At 41.5% G+C, this 20,912-nt stretch overlaps 1 protein-coding gene across 2 annotated transcripts; it reads right to left on the bottom strand.

Moving 5' to 3' along the window:
* Window positions 1-3,678: 3,678 nt before the first annotated feature.
* CASP14 (caspase 14) lies at window positions 3,679-8,666 on the bottom strand. Of its 2 annotated transcripts, none has more exons than XM_032868507.1 (7): window positions 8,461-8,666; window positions 6,488-6,559; window positions 5,559-5,708; window positions 5,236-5,461; window positions 4,960-5,076; window positions 4,688-4,791; window positions 3,679-4,195 (listed from the first exon to the last, which is right to left on the bottom strand). In XM_032868507.1, exons 2-7 carry the CDS (start codon window positions 6,512-6,514, stop codon window positions 4,091-4,093), a joined length of 729 nt encoding a protein of 242 aa, XP_032724398.1. In that variant the 5' UTR covers window positions 6,515-6,559; window positions 8,461-8,666; the 3' UTR covers window positions 3,679-4,090. The 2 variants fall into 2 exon arrangements, with proteins under 2 accessions (XP_032724398.1, XP_032724397.1); XM_032868506.1 differs by having other exon boundaries at window positions 8,477-8,666.
* Between the last annotated feature and the right edge of the window lie 12,246 nt (window positions 8,667-20,912).

The raw sequence follows: 20,912 nt of genomic DNA, 5'->3' as shown, positions 1-20,912 counted from the left end.
CTACTACTGTAGAATGAGGAGCTTGGGTTTGCTACTTAAGAACTTGGTGACTCGGGGAGCCTGGGTGGTTCAGTGGGTTGGGCCTCTGTCTTCCGCTCAGGTCATAATTCCAGGGTCCTGGGATTGAGCCCTGCATCGGATTCTCTGCTCAGCAGGAAGCCTCCCTCCCTCCCTCTCTCTGCCTGCCTCTCTGCCTTGTTGTGATCTCTGTCTGTCAAATAAATAAATAAAATCTTTAAAAAAAAGAACTTTATTTTATTTTTTCATTTTTTTTAATTTAAATTTTACTTAGTTAACATACAGTGCAGTATTGGTTTCTGAAGTAGAATTCAGTGATTTATTGCTTACATACAACACCCAGATTTCATCAAAACAGAGGCCCTCTTTAATACCCTTCACCCATCTAGCTTTTAGTTTCTTGAGTACTGATTTCATGTGTTGATATGTATCTTAATTCCTGAAGATATAGCTAAAAAAAAAACAAACCCCAAACTAAATCCCTACAGTATACTGAAAAGAACCAATTGAGGAACTTTTCAAAATTATATTAATGATTAATGTTTACACACAGTAACCCTAATTTGATTTTTTTTTTTTTTTGGTGTATTTCTGAGTACTTCAGCACTGCTGTTTTTCTAGCTCATCAGTTTTTCAGTTTTTACTACAATGACATTGCTTAAAAAAATACCCCTAGGATAAATGGGTCATTATAGGTGTAGAGCAGAGAAATATAGGTGAGTCTGTAGTGCCAGAAATCAAGGCAGTTATCCTCCTGATTTCAAACTGTATTACAAAGTTATAGTAATGAAAACTGTATGATTTTGGTGTAAAAACAGACATATAGATCAGTTGAATAGAATAGAGAGCTCAGAAATAAACCCAGGCATTTAAGATCAATTAATTTTTGACAAAGATACCAAGAATTCACAATGGGGAAAGGGTAATCTCTTCCATAAGTGGTATTGGGAAAAGTAGATATCCATATGCAAAAGAATGAAATTGAACCCCTGTCTTACAGTATACATGAAAATCTATATTTTCTATAGTCTTATTTTCTTAAGTTTTTCTATATTTTCTATATTTTCTTAGTTTTTCTATATTTTCTATATTTTCTTAAGTCTTATATTTATGGTATATAAGACTTAAGAAAATATAAGACTTAAACGTATGAAACTCCTAGAAGAAAACAGTAAAAAGCTCCTTGACATTGGTCTTGGCAATGTTTTTTTTTTGTTTTTTTGTTTTTAAAATTTTTAAATTTATTTTCAGCGTGACAGTATTCATTGTTTTTGTACCACAGCCAGTGCTTCATGCAATCCCTGCCCTCTCTAATACCCACCACCTGGTTCCCCCAACCTCCCAATCCCCACCCCTTCAAAACCCTCAGATTGTTTTTCAGAGTCCATAGTCTCTCATGGTTCACCTCCCCTTCCAATTTCCCTCAACTCTCTTCTCCTCTCTAACTTCCCTTGAAAAAAAAAAAAAAAGAACTTGGTGACTCTAGGCGAGTCCCTCCCCAATGATGCGCTTATGTTTCCTGGAGTGCTAAGAGAAGAAATACTTTGAGGCAGCACCCAAGATCAGTGGGAAAGGTGTGATTGATTAGTCATGTCTGCCATGGGCACCCAGATGAGAAAGACGTGATACACTAGCTAAATATTTGTGAACCTATAACTAGGTGATCTCCAAGGTCCCTTATGGTTCTAAAAAGCTATAGTTCTGTGTCTGGAAACTTCTTCAGGAACATTCTGAAGATGACACAATCGTGAAAAACATAACCATTTGGAATGGAAGTGTGGCCTCTAACTATAAATTTCAAACACACCTGCATTTTTGAGAAAGATGAGATGAGGCTCCTGATTCTCTATTCATGATAGACTTGTCTGGGAGGCAGTGGGCCATTAGGAAAAAGGAACTAAATCTATAATGTCTTTCACATTAGCCTCATGTTTTAAGCATAGAGCAGGTTCCAACACATACTTTTAAAGTTTGACATCTGTTTATTGAGCATTCATTATGTTGATCCAAGATTTGTTCCTGCTGTCAATCCTGTAATCGTCAGTGTCTCATCTTGGGTGAGAGTGTAGAATCAACTAGAAAGAATACATTTGCATGGGAAGTAGTGAGAGAAGGGGCACCCCAGCTCAGGGAAGTGGTGGTAAGCAAAGCCTCAGAGGCAGGAATGAGTCAGAGGACATTAGTTTTATTGGAGAAGTGAATTCAGGATGGAGTTTAGCTGATTGCTTGTAAGGGGGGAAATTGTAAGGAAGTGTGAAATCAGGATGTGGAGTTTGGTCTTGATATCTAAGTAACGGGACACTACTCTGTGTTCTTGAGTGTTCTGTGGAGGTCAGGAATTGTAGATCTAGGGCAGAGGAGAGGTGAAGTGGGCAGGCAGAGAGGCAAGGAAGGAAGATGATGCAAAGATGCAGACATAGAGGATGGAACTTGAGCCTGAAGAATGACATGTAAGGGAAGGGAAGACAGGTGTGAGAACTGTTTCAAAGTCAGGCTGTGCTGAAACTTGTGCTTGTTGGCATTTGAAAGGAGACAAGAAGAGGGGAGTATAGATAACTGCAGAATTCAGAACCTGTGGTCTGAGGGTGGGGTGCCAGGTAAAACTTGGAGGAGGAACTGGAGAGAAAGGACTCATCTTTAACCATGAATTTTCAATGATGGCAGATATGTCTGCACGTTATTTCAGTGGGGAAGGTCAAGGCTAGAGATGAGGAGACACGAGTCGTAGACTTGGAAGGTAATGCATCTAGTTCAAATTCCCGGCCAGTGCCAGCATCTCATGGAAGTATTCTTGACTGCTGGGTATCGAGGACTTGGGGGTCTTCCAAAAAGCTCCTACTGCCAAGTAGGGAGAACCTTTATTAGGAAGTTCCTCTAACTAGAAAAGTTTTATGATGTTCAAGACTTAGCAGGCCATGGCAAGGATGCTGGGCTGCAAACCAGACCTTGACCCTCCTACTGACTTACTGTGTGTCATTTTTAAAAATGATTTATTTATTTATTTATGAGAGAGAGAGAGAGAGAGAGAGAGAGAGAGAGAGAAGGCAGATGGAGAGAATCCTCAGGAGAGAATCTTCAAGCAGACTCCGCATTGAGTGCAGAGCCAGACAAAGAGCTTGATCTCATGACGCATGAGATCATAACCTGAGCCAAAGCCAAGAGCCAAATGCTTAACCAACTGAGCCACCAGGTGCCCTGCTGTGTGGCATTTGACAAGACTTTTAAGCTCTCTGGGTCTCTACCACAGCATCTGAAAAATTACAGGGTGACACTAAGGATTTGCCATAGCTCTAACATGCCCTGATTCAGAGTGGTTAAAAGTTGAAGACTTGAGAAGAAATAAATGGATGGATTTTCTTGGGAAGAAGGCAGAGCCCAGGGCCTTGGGGAGAGTTAGTTAGTAGAGTGAGGCTCAGAAAAAGATGAAACAGCTCCATTAGCCAGAGAGAGCCCATGAGCTGAAAGGAGAATGATGTCAAGGTACCAGCTTGCCAAGGAAGAGGAGTGTTGGAAAGAATGATTCTTGTCTTACTAATTTTCCAGGGGCTGGGAGGGACTCTCTGGGAGATGGCAATGGATATGGTTCTCAGAAGGAGGTGTTATAACTCGAAGTGAGGTTCAGGATCCAGTGGAAGTTTGATTGGGGTGGGAAGTGGTGAGTGGGCATTGGTTTATCAGTGGAAAATCTTGAGGTTTAAAATTGCAGTTACATTTGCATAGGTATAATTAATGGGAGAAAGAAAAGTGTTTCAGTTGGAGATAGGAACAGAAACTCAGTTAAGAGAAACTCAATTAATACAACTCTAAGGTTGTATTAATAGAGGTAAAAATTCCACCCTGAGGGAAGTGAGTGTTAATGTTACTGCTGTGCCTTGTGCTGTGTTTCGGCTCACTTGCTTTAAGAAGGACAGGGACAGATAGAGGATCTGTATGAGGGTTGTGATGAAAGAAAGGCTGGATGCCATTTGGCCTTGGGAAGAGAAGATTTTAGGGGAGTAGTGGGAGCTGCCTCTAAACATCCATGGGGCAGAGAGAGCACTTGAAAGACAGCCCCTCCCTGCCCTTTCCACTTCTATTGCAGATAGAGCCGTTTTCGAAGGGTGCTTTGGATTTCGGGATTCACTTTCCTTGGTTTTCCTTCCTGAACCAGCTCTGCTTCTGCCATCCGCCGGGTCACCTGCAACAAGAGATGTGGTCAGATTGGGGCTGGGTCTCTAGGGGAGCTGGTGTGGTGGGCCAATAAGGAGAAGGTTGGGGAACAAGGGAGGTGGGTCTCCATGTCCTAAAGTGGGAGGCTTTACAGCCTCATCCTATGCCATAATCTTTATCAAATCATTGGTTGGACATTCTTGTTATGTTTTTTCTAATCCACCATAAAAGCATAAAATCATTAGAAGGAAAAAAAGTTTGCTCAACCCATGATTAAACCTATGGGTTTTGTTTATAGAAATTTATCTGTATTTCATCTAAATTATCTCAAATACTCTGATGTTTAGAATTTCCTGCTTTGGAAACTCATCGCTAGGAGGTGGGTATCTTAGTTTCTGTGTTGGGACCTAGGTTGGATTTGGGGCTGGGGGGCAGGAGAGGGGGAAAACACAGGTTTGGAAGAGGCTCAGCCTACCTGCTTGGGCTGGGTGAGGGTTCCAGGTACCTTGTCCCAACTTACCTCTGTCAGAAGCTCCAGGATGGGTCCTTTCCTCTCTGTGAACACATCAACCAGGGTCTGGATGAAGCAGGAGCCCTCTTTGTCATGTCTGTATGAGATGTACCCTAAGGAATTCAGAGAAGAGGGCTCAGGAGAGCTCCAATGGGAGTGAGAAGATTGGCAAGAGGCTGTGGAAGAGGGTGTGTCCTGGAGGAGCCCAGGGGTCAAGGGTTAGGAGTGGTGTGCAAGGAGGAGGGGCAGGAGGTCACCCTCTGTCAGCTGCGAGCTCATACCCTCCACAGTTGAGTAGACGTGGAGGATGTCTGTGTATGTCGGGATGGTCTCGGGACTGTCCTTTGTGATCATTACAATATCACCTCCACTTATTGTTTCACCAGGGTCTCTTTGTTCTGAAATGTCAAGAAGAGGAAAAGGCAAAGTCAGAGAAAAAGATGGGGATGGGAGGTCACCATGAGACAGACTGGCACATCAAGGCTTAGCTGGGGCTCTGGATCTAGGGTTAGGTTGGATTAGGAATACAAATGCCATGTTCTTGGCTTTGTCCCCACCTCCTCGACAGGCCTGCACGATGTACACCTTAGGCTTGGCTCTCAGGGCCCGGCAGTTCTTGTTGTTCAGAACCTCGAAAAGGTTTTCCAGTTCCACCATTTGTCCGTCCTCCCCCTTGAGTTGACCTTCTAACCCATGTGCCATGAGCACCACAAAAGCACAGCTGATGGGGTCATCCCGAGCATCCATGGCCTGCTGAAAATTGTCCAGCTCTTCCTGGAATTGCTGGAGTGAGAGGAATGACCAGACTTAGGGGTGGCCCCAGAGCTCACCAACTGGTCCAGCCCTCTCCCTCAGTGGCCTGGGACTGGCAGTACAATACCTGGGCAGTGGGGTCTCTCTTCATGGTGCTCTCAAATCCCAGCTGCTGGAACATGCGTTCCAGAGCATTCAGGTCTGCCTCTGAACCTTCCCGGGCTTTGGTGACACACAGTGTCAGGGCTAAGCGGGCGCCTGACATGTCGTATACCTCCTGGGCCAAGAGTTGACAAAGATCATCAGAGGGATGAGGACGTCAAGGAGAGGCAGAGGATGTGGTCCAAAGAGGTGTGGGGGTTGGGTGGCTGGGTAAAATACAGGATGCCCAGTTACATTCAAATTTCAAATAAAAATAAGTGTTTTTTTGGTATGAGTATATCCCAAATATAGCATGGGATATATTTACACTATAAGATTACTTGTTTTCAATGTGAAAAGCAAATTTGAGTGGGCATCCTTTATTTTTATTTGCCAAATCTGGTCACTTAACCTGGGATCTGGCTCTGTGTGAACTTGGGCAAGTCACTGCTCCCATCTGAGTCTCAGTTTTCAAACATAGACAATGAGTGTATTTATGGGGGATTGTGAAAGTCCCTTCTAACTACCACACTGGTGGCTTTGGCTTTCTTTCTGTCCTTCCCAAGAGTGTTACGAGCATCACTCCCTCTTATAAAGAGGTCTCAGAATTTCTGAGGCCAATACTGAGATCCCACCTTGTTCTGAGGAAGAATATTGGGATCAAAATTTCTTTTCTTATCTTCAGTATCAACCATAGTGATAAGAATTTGTGGAGACAGATACACCAGGGCCCCCCACCCCAACCTGGTTTCCATCTCTGTTTTTTTTCTCCATCTGAATGATCCCAGAGCACCTTCTAGTTCTGAACCCACATCATGATTTTCACCCTCTCCATTATCTCTGAAACATTAAACTCCTCACCTTCTCTCTATCCAGGTGGTCCCACCCCTCTCCCCCAAACTGCACCCAGCCCACCTCCTCCAAAGGCTGAGGATTGCTCATGTTTCCTCTGATTCTCAGTCCGGTTCTCAGCACTCTTGGCTGATCCTGGGGGGTCAAGAGAAGATAGTTTGAAGGTCTCCGAGGGAAGGCAGAGGGGCTCAGGGAACAGACTAGCTTGTCTATCCAGATTTTTGTGCCTAAATAGAAACCTAGTGGTGGGAACTTGGTTCATGGTCAGACCTGGGTAAGAGATGACAGTCCATGAAACATGGCTTCTCTAGTGTGACACTCCAGTGGTGTCTTCCATCCTTGGATGCTCCCAGAACTCTTGCTAGGCCCACCCTAAAAATCCCATCCCCCTGGATTTTTTTGTATCTTTTCCTCAGGACACTTACCAGCTTGTGATAGACTGGAATTCCACTCCCCTCAAAGGACCTGGACTGATGAAGGGGAAAACAGCCCCATGTACTCCTCTATGCTGCTCAGGAGCTGACTGGATGGGGAGACATCCAACAGGGAGATACTCTGGGATTGGGCTTAAAAAGACTATGTCATCAAAGTGGGGAACACTGTTTTGGAACTGTCCCAGTGTGTTTCTAATCCAAATAGATCAGTCTACCTCCCTCCCTCTGCCTTGAGCCTGACCATCTGTCTGAGTTCTTCATTCTCATTTCTGAGTTCAGTTTTACTCTCTGGCTGAACAGAATGACTTCTGTCATATTATTGGTATTCTCTCATCTCCTTGCCTTTTCTTATACTTTCCCTTCAGTCTGGAATGTGTCTCTACTAGAGAAGACCCTTCTCTGTGAAGTTGGATGGCATCAGGTCTGCTATGCCTTCCCCCTGCCATCTACTCATCCATCCTTCTTTCTATCTATCTATCTATCTATCTATCTATCTATCTATCCATCCATCTATGCATCTATCTATCTATCTATCTATCTATCTATCTATCTATCTATGTATGTATCTATCTATCTATCCAGCAAATATTTTCTGGGTGCCTATTATTTGCCAGCCACTGGGAATAGACTGTGTAAGACAGACATGCTTCCTCCCCTCATGTAGCTCTAGTCTATGACAGAAATGAATATTAAATCTTTCTTGTTCTCAGGGTGTCTAGATGGACACCCTGTGTGTGACTCTCAGTGGAGTGTGTGACTCTTGATCTTGAAGTTGTAATTTCAAGTCCCATGTTGGATGTAGAGATTACTTAAAAATAAAATCTTAAAAAAACTCTTTTGTTCTCTCTTACACACACACAGACACACACAGACACACAGACACACACACACACACACACACACACACACACACACACACACTGGAGCCAGTGTAGTAAGGAAAGAGGACTCAAACACTGTGAGAAAGAAAGTGAAAGGGGCATGGTTTTTGGAGCCAAATAAATCAGAATCAAGTCTTGCCCCTACCCCTTCCTAGCTGTGTAAACTTGCATATCTTATTCTCCTCTCCAACTCAGTTTTCCCATCTGGTAAGGACCTTAAAGGAACACTAGATGCCTTACAGCAAGGGCACAACAAGGGAGGTTTTATGATCCTGTTAACCCACTGGAAGTTGCCTCTCCATTCTCCAGACTGTCAGAGCCTTGCATGTTTATACTTGTGTGACAGTAGTGCTTTTGGTTCTTATTCTAGTGGCTGAACTGGAAGCTCAGTTTTTAGGGCTGAAAGCCTAATTTCTTTATCTCTGTTTCCATCAGGGTCACCAGGGTGGGAATGGGCACCAAGGTGGTAGCTGAGGAAATCTATCGAGTAAGCAAATAATAAACAAATGAACAAATAAAGAAAGGATGGGTAGATGGATGAATGGATGGATAGAACTGTCTTTAGTTCTGCCAAAACTGACCAGAGCATTCATTCATGCAGGGAGAGGGAGAGAATAAGAGAGAGAGGGGAGAGAAGAAAAGAGGAGAAGAGAGGAGAGGAGAGGAGAGGAGAGGAGAGGAGAGGAGAGGAGAGATAGAGATAGAGAGAGAGGACTAGTACCTGCCAAATCACTTACTGACTCTAGAGATGGCTGCTCCTTAAAGCCAGTCCAAGTCTTGCCACTCTGCTAGCTGCCAACAGGGCTAGGCGCCGAGGAGGGGTCAAGTCCACCTGCTAACCTTGGAGATGGGGCTGACAGCGTTTCTGCTGAGAGACCTGTGTATAAATTGGCCAGCACAGCCATCTGGCCCTTTATTGCAAGCGAGTTTTCTGTCACTCAAGAAACCTCATGGTGGGAGGGACACACCCTTGGCACAGACTTGGTGAGGAGATGGAACCAAACGCCCATGAAATGAGTCATGGCAAAGCTTAACCAACACTCCCCTGGCTAAGGAGGCTGAGGTGGAGCATTCAGATCAGCTGGGGCTTTTATGCCAGCCCACCCACAAAGCAACACTTGGGTCCAGCTCATCTGGCTACCATCAATCCATCATCCATCATTTCTATCATTATGCCTTCTTCCATCCTTTCTACATGCAACTGGGCAGATAATACCAACTTCACTTGTTTATCACGTCATCAAGTGTTCAACAGTCCCAAGAGCTCAGCATTGTAGTTCCCACTTTGCAGACGAGGGAACTGAGACTCAGAAGTGAAATGACTGCCCTAGGTCACCCAACGAATGACTGGCACAATTGGTATTCAGCAACAGTGGGTCTGGTCCATCCGCATGATCAGATACAACTGCTATCTTCTCTTCCTCATGACCTTCCTCCTACATTCTCTTTCAGCCTGAATTTCAGTTCACTTTATTTTATGCTTTGCTAGCAGATTTAAAGAGATCTAATTCACATAACTATACAATTCACTGACTGAAAGTGTATAATCCAATGGTTTTTACTATATTCAATGCTGTGCAATCATCACCACTGCCTGTTTTAGAACATTTTCATCACCTCAATAAAAGAACCCTGTACCCTTTAGTTATTGCCCCTAATCTTTCCCCACAGCCCTCAGCAACCACTGATTTGTTTTCTGTCTTTGTAGATCTTCTGGTTCTGGACATTCCACATGAATGGGATATGTGTGTTTTTTTGTGTGTGTGTATTTTGTTTCTTTTACTTAACATTTCTTTAAGTTTTATACATGTTATAACATGTGTCAGTACATCACTTCTTTTTTATGGCTGAATAACATTCCATTCTATGAATATACCTCACTTTGTTTATCTGTTCATCAATTAATGGGTATTTGGGCTGTTTTCACCTTTTGGCTAGTATTAGTGATTTTGCTATAAGCATTAGTATGTATATAAGTCTTAGTGTGGCTGTATGTTTTTATTTCTCTTGGGTTTATATCTAGGAGTGGAATATTCAAACAATACTGAAATGTATTCAGCAAAACCAGAACATTCAATTAAATGCTGCAGCCATCATGGAAAGCATATGGTTGTTCCTCAAAAAAGTAAATGTAGAAAGCTGTGATCACCAAGACAGCATGGTACTGGCATAAAAACAGACACATAGACCAGTGGACCAGAGTAGAGATCCCAGATATGGACCCTCAACTCTATGGTCAAATAATCTTTGACAAAACAGGAAAAAATATACAGTGGAAAAAAGACAGTCTCTTCAATAAATGGTGCTGAGAAAACTGGACAGCTATATGTAGAAGAATGAAACTCAACCATTCTCTTATACCGTACACAAAGATAAACTCAAAATGGATAAAAGACCTCAACGTGAGACAGGAATCCATCAGAATCCTAGAGGAGAACATAGGCAGTAACCTCTTCGACATCAGCCACGGCAACTTCTTTCAAGATATGTCTCCAAAGACAAAGGAAACAAAAGCCAAAATGAACGTTTGGGACTTCATCAAGATCAAAAGCTTCTGCACAGCAAAGGAAACAGTCAACAAAGCAAAGAGGCAACCCCCGGAATGGGAGATAATATTTGCAAATGATAATACAGACAAAAGGTTGATATCTAGGATCTATAAAGAACTCCTCAAACTCAACACACACAAAACAGACAATCATATCAAAAAATGGGCAGAAGATATGAACAGACACTTCTCCAATGAAGACATACAAATGGCTATCAGACACATGAAGAAATGTTCATCATCACTAGCCATCAGGGAGATTCAAATTAAAACCACATTGAGATATCACCTTACACCAGTTAGAATGGCCAAAATTAGCAAGACAGGAAACAACATGGGTTGGAGGGGATGTGGAGAAAGGGGAACCCTCTTCCACTGTTGGTGGGAATGCAAGTTGGTGCAGCCACTTTGGAGAACAGTGTGGAGATTCCTCAAGAAATTAAAAATAGAGCTTCCCTATGACCCTGCCATTGCACTACTGGGTATTTACCCCAAAGATACAGATGCAGTGAAAAGAAGGGCCATCTGTACCCTAATGTTTATAGCAGCAATGGCCATGGTCGCCAAACTGTGGAAAGAACCAAGATGCCCTTCAACGGACATATGGATAAGGAAGATGTGGTCCACATACACTATGGAGTATTATGCCTCCATCAGAAAGGATGAATCCCCAACTTTTGTAGGAACATGGACAGGACTGGAAGAGATTATGCTGAGTGAAATAAGTCAAGCAGAGAGAGTCAATTATCATATGGTTTCACTTATTTGTGGAGCATAACAAATAGCATGGAGGACAAGGGGAGGTGGAGAGGAGAAGGGAGTTGAGGGAAATTGGAAGGGGAGATGAACCATGAGAGACTATGGACTCTGAAAAACAACCTGAGGGTTTTGAAGGGGCGGGAGGTGGGAGGTTGGGGGAACCAGGTGGTGGGTATTGGAGAGGGCATGGATTGCATGGAGCACTGGGTGTGGTGCAAAAACAATGAATACTGTTATGCTGAAAATAAATAAAAAAATTAAAAAAAAGTAAATGTAGAATTACTGTTTGATACAGCAATTCCAGTTTTGTGTATATACACAAAATAATTGGAAACAGGATTTCAAACAGATATTTGTACACCAGTGTTCAACAGCAACATTTTTTGCAATAGCTAAAAAAAGGAAACAACTCAAATGTTCGCCAGTGGATGAATGGATAGACAAAATGTGGTGCATCCATGCAATAGGGTCTTGCTTAGCCTTAGAAAGGAAGGACATTCTGACACAGGCTACAACATGGGTGAAACTTGAGGACATTATTCTAAGTGGAATAAGCCAGACCAAAAAGAAGGACAAATGCTGATTCCACTTATTTTTAAAAGAGATTTTATTTATTTATTAGACACACAGAGAGAGAGAGAGAGAGAGAGAGAGCGTGAGCATAAGAAGGGGAGTGGCAGGCAGAGGGAGAGGGAGAAGCAGGCTCCTTGCTGAGCAGGGAGCCTGGTTCAGGGTCCTATCCCAGGACTCTGGGATCATGACCTGAGGCAAAGGCAGACGCTTAACCAACTGAGCCACCCAGGTGCCCCTATGTGATTCCACTTACATGAAATTCCTAGGGTAGCAAATTCACAGCTGGAAAAAGTATAATGGTGGGCACCAGGGCCCAGGGGACTGGGAGTAGGGAGTTAGTGTTAATAGGGACAGAGTTTCAGTTTTGCCAGATGAAAAAATTCTGGAGATGGATGGTAGTGACAACTGCACAACTATGTGAATATACTTAATGCCACTAAACTGCACACTTAAAAATGGTTAAAATGGTAAGTTTTATGTTATGTGTATCTTACCACAATAACAAAAATTAAAAAAAAAACAACCTGAAACATTCTCATGCTCCTGTTTGTTCCTTTTGTTTCAAGATAACGCAGCCCCAGATTGAGTAGTTTTTCTCCAAATCCCCATGTCTGCCTTGATTTATATACTTACAGCTGTTTGTTATATACATGTTGGCTCATTCCACCAAATTGTTTTGTTACTTGCTTTGTTCACTTAATTATATGTCTGGGTCACTTTCCACATCACTCCACTCATTTTTGGTTTTCTTTAAAAAATTTTTTTCATTAAGGGGCACCTGGGGGGCTCAGGGAGGTAAGCATCTGCCTTTGGCTTAAGTCTTGATCTTGGGGTCCTGGGATGGAGTCCCAAGTCAGGCTCCTTGCTCAGTGGGGAATCTGCTTCTCCCTCTCCTTCTGGCTCTTCCCCTGATTATGTGATTTCTCTCTGTGTCAAATAAATAAATGAAATTTTTATTATTAACATATAATGTATTATTTGTTTCAGGGTACAGGTCTGTGATTCATCAGTCTTACACAATGCCCAGTGCTTACCACACACATACCTTCCCCAATGTCCATCAAATAATTACAATCTTTGAATTTTTTTTTCTTTGAAGAATAACCTATATGCAGAAAAGAACACAAATAAAAAATGTGCAGGCAACTCAATGAATTTTCACACATTGAACACACGAGGACCTTGTAACCAGGACCCAATCAAGGAAAAGAATGTGAACAGCTCCCCACTCTGGATTTCCTGTCCTGCTTCCTCTCTTGTCACTACCCTGCTCATGCCTTCCCCAAACACTATCTTGATATAGAACACTATAGATTAACTTCTTCTGCTTTTGGGACTTTATATAAATGGAGTCACATGATATGTTCTCTTTTGGATCTGGCTTCTTCTCAGTGACAAAGAGAAAATCCTGAAAGAAGCTTGGGACAAGAGGTCTGTAACATACAATGGTAGAAATATTAGATTGGCAGCAGACATATCCACAGAGACCTGGCAGGCCAGAAAGGACTGGCATGATATATTCAGAGCAGTAAATGAGAAAAATATGCAGCCAATAATGTTATATCCAGCTTGGCTGTCGTTGAAAATAGAAGGAGAGATAAAAAGCTTCTAGGACAACAAAAACTAAAGAATTGAAAACACCAAACCAGCCCTACAGGGAATATTGAAAGGGTCCTCTAAGTAGAGAGAACCTAAAAGTAACAGACCAAAAAGGAACAAAGACAATATATAGTAACAGTCACCTTACAGGCAATATAATGGCACTAAATTCATATCCTTCAATTGTTATCCTGAATGTAAATGGACTAAGTGCCCCAATCAAAAGATAAAGGTCATCAGAATGGATTAAAAAATAAGACCCATCAATATGCTGTCTTCAAGAAACTCATTTTAGACCCAAAGACACCTCCAGATTTAAAGTAAGGGGGTGGAAAACAATTTACCATGCTAACAGACATCAAAGAAAGCTGGGATGGCAATTCTTATATCAGATAAATTAAATTTTAAGCCAAAGACTATAATAAGAGATGAGGAAGGACACTATATCATACTTAAAGGGCCTATCCAACAAGAAGATCTAACAATTTTAAATATCTATGCCCCTAACATGGGAGCAGCCAATTATATAAACCAATTAATAACAAAATCAAAGAAACACATAGACAATAATACAATAATAGTAGGGGACTTTAACACTCCCTCACTGAAATGGACAGATCATCTAAGCAAAAGATCAACAAGGAAATAAAGGCTTTAAATTCATCTGGCTTTACGTTCATTGTTGCCAGATGGATCTGTTTCTCTGTGTGTCCAGGGTCATGTATGGCTTGGTTTGGTGCATTTGAAGGGGTCGTGTATTGTTCTGTTGAAGAATTCCTATGACCTTTATCTGTTGTGATGGTTCTTCCTCCCCATCCGTGTGTCTAAGAACTAGTCAATTTTGTAAAAACAAGACGAAGCCATTTGTACTTTTCACTTTTCAACTAGTTGTTTTGTCCTTGTATGCATAAAAAAATCTAAGACAAACCAGAAAAATTGGCTTGATGTATACATCATGCTTTTAGTTCATTTGCTGAAGAACGATTGCTTTCATTTAAGAATTTCAAGCAACAGTTACCTGCATGTTTAAAAATAAATGGTTAGCAAAAATAAAAAAATTCATCTGGCTTTATTCACTCCAACATTGTGAAATTCAATCTTTTTTTGCACGTGGCTGGAGATCCTCAATCTTATTGCTTTATAAGAGTATTTTTCTTTCTTCATTATTCTCTCCTCACAAGAAGCCATTTTAGACATTTTTCCTAGTTGTCCCTCCATGAACTTGAATACCACAGATATACTGTTTATCTATCTATGTGTCTATCACATATATACCTATTTCTATCTATATCTCTATATTGTATTTATATCTGTATATTTTTTATTTCCCCCAAGTCAATTTTGCTCCTATGGGGGTAAAATACTGCTCTCACTGAGGATGCATATTTTATAGCATTCTGCTTATTTATCCAATTTGTTATTAATGGACATTTGGGTAGTTTCTGTTTTTTTTTTCTTTAAGATTATGAGCCATGTTGCTATATACATATAGTATATGCCTTTTAATAAACATATGTACACATTTCTATTGGGTATACACTTATAAGTGAAAGTGCTGGATAATAGAGAATATATATGTATAACTTCAGTAGTCATTGCCAGATCATTTCCTAAAAGGTTGTACCACTTTTCACCCTCCCATTACCCCAAGGGTTCCAAATCCAAGTCAACACTTGGTATTTTCTTTTTTCTTCTTCTTTTTTTTTTTCATTTTAGCCACTCCAGTGCATATGTTGCATCATTGGTTTTATAAATTGCACAATATCCCGTAGAATAGATGGACAATAATTTTTTAAGTAATTTCCTGGATGATTGGACATTCTAGTGTTTCTAGTTTTTTTTTCTTTTTTGCCAAGGCAAATAACCTTGCTATTTGACATGAACAACCTCACCAGGCATAAGATTGAGCTTTTTCTGAAGAAGTTCCTACATGTGGAATTACTGGTTTGAAGGGCATAAAGCATCAAAAATCTTGCTAAATTTTGGCTGCTAGTTTGCCTTCTCAAAAGGCTTTAACAATTTGCTTTCCATCTCAAACAATATATGAGAGTGTGCCCATATCCCTGCGTCATCAACAATATAAGATATTCCTACAAGCTTCAGTTTCCTCTTACAAGAAATGAAGACCTACTTTCTAGGACTGCTGAGAGATTCAGAGATAGCCTGTATGTAAAACACTCAGCAATGTTCCTTCTTGGCATATAGGAGGATGCTAAGTTTTCTTCTTTTCTATCATTCCCTCTTCCTCTTCCTGGTTCTCCTCCTCCTTCACTTAATTTATTCAACAAATATTTATTGGGTATTGTATCTGATCCCAGGCCAATTTTGGTAAATAAAACTCAGTAGTCTTTGTCTTTGTGAAGATTACAATCTTATCTTCATTGTCACAATAGCATCCACAGATCTTGCAAAATCCCTCATCCCTAGCTCTGTCATAAATATTAATTACAGAATATGTCCCAATCATGAGCTTTCTGTGCAAGGGTAGGGCTTGGGGGCTTTGTAAATCATGTAGGGAAGCATCCTCTCCCATGTTTCTTCACAATGACCCAGTAAGGTTGGCTATTCCAAAAGGGAATAGGACAACACACCTGGGAATACATGGAATCATCTGTGGAGGTGACCTGGGAGTCATGCCATCGCCTTTTTCTGTGATGGTGTAAAAAGCACACATTGTTCATTGGAAGAGAAATGAAAACCAGGGAAAGACCTTATCAAACAGGACCCAACATCCCATCCTTATCTTAGACCAAACGTTTTAGTTGAGCTATACTTCTGCCACCTTTGGCTTCTTGAAATCTCATTCTTTATGGAGTCTGGTGAGATAAGAAGACTGGGGGATCTTAGAGGAAAGAATTGAGAATGTGGGTGTTTGCAATGATGTGCTGGAAAATGTTTAATAACTGGGTTGTTCTAAACAAACAAGTAAGCAAGCAAGCAAGCCAAGAAACAACACAAAGCAAAAAAAAAAAAAAAGTCCTGATTTTCAGTGCTTGTCAATTTCCATCATGTAAATATTCCCATGGTGGCTGATTTCAAGTTATCAACACAGCATCACTGAATATGGAGCTGGGAAGAGCTGGTTTTAGCCCACCACTGAGTGCCTTAGAGAGACTCCATCAGAGGGCCCAGTTCCCCGAATTTCCATTGACTGATGAATGGATAAAGAAGTTGTGGTATACATATATAATGGAAACTTGCCATTTGGAATAATGTGGATGGAGCTAGAGTGTATTATGCTAAGGGAAATAAGTCAACCAGAGAAAGACAAATACCCTATGATTTCACTCATACGTGATTTTAAGAAACAAAACATGAGCATAGGAGAAGGAGAAAAAAGGGAGAGAGGAAAGCAAGCCAAAAGACACTCAATGATAGAGAATAAACTGAGGCTTCCTGGAGGGAAGGTGGGTAGGGGTGGGGTTAAACAGGTGATGGGCATTAGGGAGGGCACAGGTAATGAACACTGAGTGTTATGTGTAAGTGATGAATCACTAAATTCTACTCCTGAAGCCAGTATTCCACTATATATTAACTGACCAGAATTTATTTATTTTTATTTTTTGATGCAGTGTTCCAAGATTCATTGTTTATGTACACACCCAGTACTCCATGCAATATGTGCCTTCCTTAATACCCACGACCAGGTTCACCCATCCCCCCACTCTCCTACCCTCTAAAACCCTCAGTTTGTTTCTCGGAGTCCACAGTCTCTCATGGTTCATATCTCCCTCCAATTTCCCCCAATTCACCTTTCCTTTCCTTCTCCTAATGTCCTCCGTGTTATTCCTTATGCTCCACGAGTAAGTGAAACCATATGATAATTGACTTTCTCTGCTTGAGTTATTTCACTCAGCATAATCTCCTTCAGTCCCATCCATGTTGATGCAAAAGTTGGGTATTCATCCTTTCTGATGACTGAGTAATATTCCATTGTATATATGGACCACATCTTCTTTATCCAGTCATCTGTTGAAGGGCATCTCACCTCTTTCCACAGTTTGGCAATTGTGGCCATTGCTCCTTTGAACATTGGGGTACAGATGGCCCTTCTTTTCACTACATCTGTGTCTTTGGGGTAAATACCCAGTAGTGCAATTGCTGGGTTATAGGGCAGCCCTATTTTTATTTTTTTTGAGGAATCTCCACACTGTTCTCCAAAGTGGCTGCACCAAGTTGGATTCCCACCAACAGTGAAAGAGGGTTCCCCTTTCTCCACATCCTCTCCAGCACTTGTTTTCTGCCTTGTTAATCTTTGCCATTCTAGTTGGTATAAGGTGGTATCTCAATGTGGCTTTGATTTGAATTTCCCTGATGGCTAATGATGATGAACATTTTTTCATGTAAACTGACTAGGATTTAAATAAAACATTGAAGAAAGAAAAAACAAAGGAGGATCCAGCTCATATGGCCAGGATTGAAAAGCATATGTCCTGAGGCACCCCTTTCATAGAAGCAGGTGGATCCAGTCCTGGGGGGTGGGACTGTGTCACTTAGAGTTAGGTAGGCGCATAAGAAGGAAGGGATGGATAGATGAATGCTCTGGGATGTCCAGTTGTCTCTTGAAATGAGGAATGGCAGACATAGTTCCTCATCAATTCCTCATCAGTACACCAACGACAAGACTTAAGAAGGTCCTAGCTTCTCTGATAAGATATACATATTTACACAGTATCAGTGTGCAAAAGAAGGATGTGTCACTATGGGCCTTGGTAACTCTGAGTTATTTAATCAACTAGTTAAATTAATTATATTAATCAGAGTTATCCAACAATTAGTTATCCAGAGGAAAACAACCTGGTGTAAAGACTCTGTGAAGGGATGCATGCCTAAAGGTTATAGGCTTGCAGGTTGGCTTCCCAGAGGAGCTGGCATTTCATCCAATACCTGAGGAATGAATAAGTGCTTTCTAAGGTGGACATATGGGAGAAACAGCCAAGGCAGAGGGAACCTAGCATGGGAAATAGCAGAGGTAAAGGAGACAACTTGGTGGCTTCAAGGTACCATGCTTTCTCCCATGTCACTGGAGTATCAATTGTAAAACATGGTGGTGGTGAGACATGAGTCCAGGTAGTAAGTCCAGGAGGGGATGGGGTAATTAATGGGTTTGAATACACTCTAGGGAGTCTGGATTTTGTTGGGTTAGGGGGAGACCGATCATCCTTGTTTGACCAGAGCTTATGGGTTTTCTGGGATGTGGGGATTTCAGTACTAAAAAAACCTGCAAAATGAGTTGGTCCCCTATCAGATAGGGAGCCATTGAGGATTTCTTAGCTGGAGAGTGATAACCACTTCTTTTGGTTGTTAAAAGATCAATTGATTGTCTTCAATTTATAAATTGATAAATTGGTTGTCTTCAATTGGTAAAATAAAGTTTCTGTAGGAGGCCATCTCTGAATCCTTCCTGGACCAGGTCAGATCCCAATTTCCATGGCTCCATCCAATTCTCCTGGGCATTTATATTGCTCTTATAATGATGCCAGTTTGATGTCTGTCCTCCCCAGGAGACAAGCTGGCTAATGAGAGAGTGAGGCATCCAAGTAGCTTTTACTCAGCATCCAGCATGGCTCATAGAAATGTTCAATAAATGTCTGTGAATTGAGAAAGAGTGCCTAGCATTGTCAGAATTGACCATCATGTTCCATAGTCTTACAAGAATAAACTTGGAATAATACCACCTCCCTCATCTAGATTGTAGTATGAAAACATCTAATATAAGACTTAGGGTGAGGGGCCCAAGAGTAGGTGTTCAAGAAATCTTTGTGGAGTGTGAATCAGAATGGTAAGGAGGAAAGGGTGAGTAACCATGGACTGGTGTAACTGTTAGTTAATTAATCACTTAACTAAATTGACAAATTGTATTTATATTTACTAATTTAATAGTGCTCTAATTTTATTATTTGATGATATTGTTTTATTTTATGATGGTGAGCTGTCAGCATGGAGTTCTCATGGGGGATTTAGAGAACCTGTAGGCAGAGTTTAGGGTGACAAAAGGTGTGATGGTGGTACATCAGGCTGTGGGAGCCCTGAGGAGACCCCTGACCTAGCTCAGCACAGGGGGTGGGGCTGAGCTGTCCCCACACCGCATTCCTATTCTGGTTGGGTGTCAGGCAAATCACAGCCTTTCTTAGCTGGAATTGGCTCACGTGTTAATACCTACTTGGAGAACTGTTCCAAGGAAGAAATAAAACAACTTCCGGAAAGTGACCAGATGTCACCTGGCCACTGGGAAGACACTGGGTTCAAACCTGTTTTTGGAGCACTGGATACACAGCCTTCAGGGGTTACATACTAGGGCAACAATTCTCCACGGCTGCATCCTGCAATTACTTAGGAAGCTTCCGATTTAACTGATCAAGGTGGGTCTTGATATTGGGTTTTTTTTTTTTTTTTTGAGAGAGAGAGAGAGAGAGAGAGAGAGCGTGTATGCACACACATTTGCACATTCCCCCATAGGGATGGGGGCACAGAGGGAGAAGGAGAGAGAGAATCTTAAGCCAGGCATGGAGCCAGACATGGGGTTTGATTTCCCCACCCTGAGATCATGACTTAAGTCAAAATCAAGAGTCAGACACTTAACCTACTGAGCCACGCAGGCACCTTTGACATCAATATTTTTGAAAAGGAACCCAGGTGAATCGAAAGTGTTACAAGGTTGAAAACCATCAGTTTTGTGGGAAGGGACAGATAATAACTGAACAAATTAATAAACAAGATAATTTGGTTGGTGACCCATGTTTAAAATGGAGTAGACCAGATAGAGTGACCAAGAAGGACTACACATGGGGACAGAATGGTTAGGGAGGATCTTGGAGGAGAGGACGCTTGAGCCAGTCCTGGGAGCTGGATGTGCTTCATTCACATGACCCCTTCCTTTTTCCCTTACACTCCTGCTTCTCCAGCACGGCTACACATTGGCATCACTGAGCAGGTGTTAAAAATAAAAATGTCTCGCCCCCATTCCCAGAGAGCTAATTTAGTGGGGCTCAGGACACATATATGATAATATTTATCATTGTAACCACTTTTTTATTTTTATTTTTAAAATATTTTTTTTGGGGTGTCTGGATGGCTCCATTGGTAAAGGGTCCAAATCTTGATCTCAGCTCAGGTCTTGATCTTGGGGACCTGAGTTCAAGTCCGCGTGGTGGTTGAGCTCCATGCTGGGAGGGGATCCTACTTTAAAAAAATCTTTCTTTTTTTTTGCAGCAGGGTTATAGGTTATTAATTTCTTTTTTAAAAAAGATTTTATTTATTTATTTATTATATATATATATTATATATATAGAGAGAGAGAGAGAAAGAGAGAGAGAGAGAGACAGAGACAGAGACAGAGAGAGAGAGAACGAGAACAAGCAAGGGAATGGCAGGCAGAGGGAGAAGCAGTTTCCCAGAAGAGCAAGGACTCTGATGCAGGACTTGATCCCAGGATCCTGGGATCATGACCTGAGCTGAAGGCAGATGCTTAACCAACTGAGCCACCCAGGCATCCTTTGGTTATTAATTTCTTAAATTTTTTATTGTAACCATTTAAAAAATATAAAAATATAATTCCGTAATGTTGAGTACATTTGCAATGTTGTGGGACCATCACTTCTAATTCTAGAACATTTTCATCACCCAAAATTGAAACACCCTGCCCATTAAACAGTTCATTCTCCTTTTCTCCCAGCTTTTGCAACTGTTACTCT

The sequence above is a fragment of the Lontra canadensis genome, unplaced genomic scaffold (genome assembly GCF_010015895.1).
Source record: "Lontra canadensis isolate GAN:19392208 unplaced genomic scaffold, GSC_riverotter_1.0 scaffold35, whole genome shotgun sequence".
Classification (NCBI taxonomy): domain Eukaryota; kingdom Metazoa; phylum Chordata; class Mammalia; order Carnivora; family Mustelidae; genus Lontra; species Lontra canadensis.
Note: the sequence above shows the minus strand (reverse complement) of the source record. Positions and strands in the feature narration are given on the sequence as shown.

Excerpts from the sequence above, each read along its gene's own strand:
- CASP14 (XM_032868507.1), bottom strand. The coding sequence starts at position 6,514 with ATGAGCAATCCTCAGCCTTTGGAGGAG. Across the intron at positions 5,462-5,558 it reads AGAGAGACCCCACTGCCCAG|CAATTCCAGGAAGAGCTGGA; the intron begins GTATTGTACTGC and ends CTCTCACTCCAG. Across the intron at positions 5,077-5,235 it reads CGTGCAGGCCTGTCGAGGAG|AACAAAGAGACCCTGGTGAA; the intron begins GTGGGGACAAAG and ends TTGACATTTCAG.